At 37.4% G+C, this 5,199-nt stretch overlaps 1 protein-coding gene across 1 annotated transcript in view; it reads left to right on the plus strand.

Annotated features, from left to right (window-relative positions):
* The first annotated feature begins 295 nt into the window (after positions 1-295).
* LOC107676058 (partitioning defective 3 homolog B-like) overlaps positions 296-5,199 on the plus strand; it is a 187,479-nt gene continuing 182,575 nt past the window's right edge. Inside the window, exon 1 of the mRNA XM_016470580.1 lies at positions 296-387. Within this exon, the coding sequence (XP_016326066.1) occupies positions 355-387 (33 nt within the window). The 5' untranslated portion in view covers positions 296-354. The remainder of the gene's footprint in view (positions 388-5,199) is intronic.

Genomic DNA, 5,199 nt, shown 5'->3' on the forward strand with positions numbered 1-5,199 from the left:
TAAATAAATTATTAATTTGATTAGTAAACATAATAAATAATTATTCTGTAGCTCATCCAATCAAATTTCAGAGTCAGAACAAGCCTATTCGTTTAATAATGATACGTATAATGTGATCTCTTTATCTGCTAATACTTCTGGACGTCCTTTGATTGCAGAAGCATGATTTCTATTAATTATAAGAACTAAGCAGCATGCTGTCTATCCAAAACTTCCTAACTCATCGTTAGTCTCGTGTATTGTTGTTGAACGGGGGACTTCTAATGGACCTATTGTTTTCAACAGGATGGGGAATTCCTGGTGCGGACGCACCATGTGGAGTATGTTGACGGGGGGATCCTGGACCCAGATGACATGCTGACAGACCTGGTGGAGGACAAAGACAAGGTAAGTCTACCGTGGTACTTATTCACAAACACTACAGCTGGGCAGAGAGGTTTTTTTCTATTTTATGAATACTGTTATCTAGCATGTTTGGCTCTAAAATGTACGGTATGTTTGAATGCAGTTACGTTTCCTGCAAGTGACAAATCACTTTGTCTATAGCAGTGGCCATCTCCGAGTTCAGGTTGTTTAGTTCATTATTAATTTAGTTTTCATTTGAATATGATGTGTTAAGTCTGTAATTAACTAAATCTACTGTAATATATTTGGAGTCTGCCAAGTTTTGTTGAGCTGTCTGGACATCTAGAAGCAGTGGGAACTAGCAAAACAAGTTACTTCAGTGTGCTAAAAAGACGTTTAGCTGGGACTTGTTTAGCCTGCCCTCCCTGCCTTGAGCGGATTGGCGTACACACCAATGAAATCATCACTATTTCAGGAGCTTTGGATCCAGTTTGGAACCAGTTTGACACATTTACTTTTTTTTTTTCACTTCTTGTGTAACAAGCTGTGAAACAATATAAACCAATAGCCCTGACTGAATAACTACATCTGCCCTACTTAATATGAATCATTTTACCTAATATTAATATTCATGCCATTTGTGTCATAAATGGACATTTTGCATAGCATAATCTTATAATTTTTTTTTTAATTTAAATGATAAGCATAATAATAAGTCTAGTCGAATAAATGGAACAGATTATAAATTCTTACTCAGCAGGGGTTGAATAATTGCTAATAAAATATTCATATGATATTCAAAGCTATTAATGATTAAGTTGCTTCGTTCATTTGAATTTTCACATTTTTGAGATCTTAAAACTGGTTAAGTTTATTAGGAATTAAATAGTTATTCTGGGGAAGAAGTTGTTGGCAGAATTCAGCTGTTTAGCTATTAGGGACATGGAAAAATGATTTGATATTTCACTCTGAGCTGCTTTCTAATTTATTGTTTTTATTCATATGATCTGTGTGCTTTTGTTGTGATATGGATAGACAAATTACAAATATAGATCTGCAGATGTTGACACATGAAGATGCATGAAAATTGAGTGTCTTTGTGTATTAGAGGAGAGATTCTGGTTATTTTATATTTATGAAAATACATTAATGTTGTTAGTGCCAGGGAGTTGTTATGCTTTTGCTAAGGTGTTCTGAGTGTTTTTTAAGCATATTGCTATGGAGTTGTTAGGGTGTTCTGGGTAATTGCTAACTCTAAAATCTCTGAATTTGTTGTCCACCAGGCGAAAATAAGTTGGATCACTTACGAAAAGTAATAAAACCACCTTCCTTGATTTGAGGTTTCTGTAGCACAGACAGTGCTGGACTAGTTATGTGTTGAAGTTTAATGCTTACACTGTGTCTACACCGGACGCGAGCGGCACGGCGCGACAAAATACTGTAGAATCCATTAAAATCATTGATGCTGTCTACACTGGATGTGGTGCGGCGCGACATGCCAAATAAGAGTTAATTTAAACAAACTCTTAAAGGTGCAATAGGTGATTGTCTAAAGAAAATGTTTTTGTTATGCTGGTTGAAAGTCTCTTCTCATCCCGATAGCAATTATTAAGTTAAGTGGTCTAAATGTATTTATCTGTATTTATATATTCTGTGGAAGACGTATGAACCAAGAAATGTTCGTCCAATCAAAACTTTCGGTCCGAACGTTTTAATTGGCTTTCCTAACTGCCTGTCGACGTATGTATTAGCATACCTCTGCGCACCCTGTTTGCGCAGACAGGATACGTCATCAGCGCGTTCACGCACACTGTGCAGACAGAGCAAGAATGACAGACAAACATCAACAACCCGATCTTCCTTCCTGGTATTGTAGTACTTTTACTAACTGTACTATAAAGTTTTCTCACCGGTGAATGACACATGATGTAGCCCAGCGGTTTCCAATTCCAGTCCTCGCGGCAACCCGCTCTGCATATTTTGCATGTCTTGCTTAGTTAACACACCCGATTTAGATAACCAGCTCGTTAGAAGTGAGCTACGTGCATGAACTGTGTTCCGATCGATATGATCCCTACACAGTGTTCATTGCTCCCTACTCCCTGAGCAGGGGGAATTCACAGATTTGCACTGTGCAGCGTCTTCACACACAGACGAAACTTACTAGAGAAGTGTGAAGTGTGACATAATATACCTCTGTAAATAAATGCTATTTAAATTTTACGTCTCGCACACTTTAATGCCCTTTGTATGGAATATATACGCTCACTTCGAACTGGAATCATGGCGGAATATCCGGTGATGTCCACTTCGCAGGGCACTTGCGGTCGAATAGAGCAAACGTCGCACGTGATAAGAGATACTGGAATTGGGAACCGCTGATGTAGCCTATTGTAGTAATGTTGTCTCTGGTACTCTGATCTGTCAGCGTATATGCGTTCAGGGGGCATGGCTTTGGACGGCGATTGCAGAGAGGGACGTTCGCTTTCAGTGCTATCAGGCTAAAGTTAGCATTTTGCAAGATCTCCTACTAGGGTGTGCAGCCGTAGTAGGAGATCTTGCAAAATGCTAACTTTAATGCTAATGACCGATAAATCGAAATGGAATCATAATCGCGATTCGACAGAAGCTGCGATTGTCATGCGTATCTTTCAGTGAAGCACGGTTCTGTGATCAGCAGTAAATCTCCATCCAAAGGCCAGAGGGCGCTCTCGCGCTGAAACTCCGAATACGCCTCGCAGAAGAAACCCAGGAAATGCCTATAGCGGTAGCTGGATAAACAGAAGATTTAACTGCTTTTATTGATTCAACGTGACTAATAAACACACGATTTTGACAATATATGGTTTATCTGAGTTATTATTATTATAATTTTCTTTAAAATAAAGTATATTTATGATGCAATGCTTTTATCACTGCTTAGAATGCTATGAAATATGTTGCTTGCCTTATTCTGTGTAAGAAGCCACATCATCTCACAGAAGGATTTATTTCCTACTGCACCTTTAACACTGAGTTCAAGCAACAGCAAAAGTGATGCTTGCATTAATCATTTTCTGTCATCCTGTTTGCATCAGTCTTCATATCCAAAGCCTCTTGATGCCTAACATTGCTGTTTCGATAAGCAGCCCACTTAGTTTTAGAACAGAGCCATTCTGACAAACTTTCTGGCATAAAATTTGGGCTGAATAGGAAATGCTGCTATTGATTCCTGCACGATATTGCATTCTAAATGCATTTTTCCTTTTCTTCCTGAAAGTGTTTTCCTTCCATTTAGTCTGAAAAACCATTCTTGGAAACCCATTTTTCACACTGACCGGGCCCATTATGCAGTCAAGCGGCTTTTGTCTCTGTTATAATAATCTTTATCATCCTTTGGAAACATTCCACTGTGATGAGGTCTCACCGTTAGTAGCGCATGCTAATCAACTTTAATACAAAGCCAGTGTGAGGGAGTCACAGCATCTTCATTAGACTGTTCTTCACCTCCTATGGAGGTTGATTAGGGTGAAGTTGCCATGGCGATGGAATCAGATTACGGCCCCACCCCTTATCTGATGCCCATTAACCCCCAGCAAGAAACGATGACCCTCTGGCCCTGCCCATGAATATTCAGTGCGGGATGATGAATGACGCTAATGCGTGGAGTTGCTGTAGCCGGGACCCTGGTGGACTCTGGGAGACGGAGAGGTCATGCTGGGAGGACGTGCCACACTGTTTCCTTTAGTCAATTAAACACTTAATCACTCCAGTTCTTCTCTTTGAAATGTAATATTCTATTTTTCTCTTTCTGTTTTGGTATTATGAACTTTCACTCATTTTGGTTATGATGACCTTTGGTGTCTGCTTGTGTGGGTAGATATCTGACAGGGATCCAAAAATGATCATCATTTACTTGCCGTCATGTCAGACCAAATCTGATTATGACTTTCTTTTTCAAGTGAAATACAAAATGAGATAACTAACAATCTGTAAACTGTTTTTCATGCAGTGAACGAACAATCTGTAAACTGTTTTTCATGCAGTGAACGTGGAAAAAAACATTACATAAAAGTCCACAGTAAACAAATATGTTAAAAGACTTAGCTGTTGCCAGAACCTTACTAGAAAAATATTGTAGTGACATTTTAGATTTTATGTTTTAAATCTAACTTTACAGTAATATATATATATATATATATATTTAATTAACTGTTGAAGTTAATATACCATCCTACTGAAGTATTAAAATATGTTTTGTACCTTTTATAATATACTGATAGCAACCATTAAAACACTGGTGGGAATGGGAAAGCCACATGCAGAATCAAAGTTCATTACAAGCTTTTCCACAAGCTGAGGTACAGTAAATATTAAGAAATAGAAGGAGCACAGTGTTGTGCAATACAGAACACCATCATGGAAACAAAAATGACAGTAATATAATGCAGTAAATATTTAATTTAACCACATAAGATGTAACATAAAACCCTAAATATATATATATTTAATTAACTGTTTAAGTTAATATACCATCCTACTGAAGTATTAAAATATGTTTTGTACCTTTTATAATATACTGATAGCAACCATTAAAACACTGGTGGGAATGGGAAAGCCACATGCAGAATCAAAGTTCATTACAAGCTTTTCCACAAGCTGAGGTACAGTAAATATTAAGAAATAGAAGGAGCACAGTGTTGTGCAATACAGAACACCATCATGGAAACAAAAATGACAGTAATATAATGCAGTAAATATTTAATTTAACCACATAAGATGTAACATAAAACCCTAATGTACATTCAATTCAATTCAATTCAAGTTTATTTGTACAGCGCTTTTCACGATACAAATCATTGCAAAGCAACTTTA

Source organism: Sinocyclocheilus anshuiensis, unplaced genomic scaffold, assembly GCF_001515605.1.
Source record: "Sinocyclocheilus anshuiensis isolate Anshui unplaced genomic scaffold, SAMN03320099.WGS_v1.1 scaffold1744, whole genome shotgun sequence".
Taxonomy (NCBI): domain Eukaryota; kingdom Metazoa; phylum Chordata; class Actinopteri; order Cypriniformes; family Cyprinidae; genus Sinocyclocheilus; species Sinocyclocheilus anshuiensis.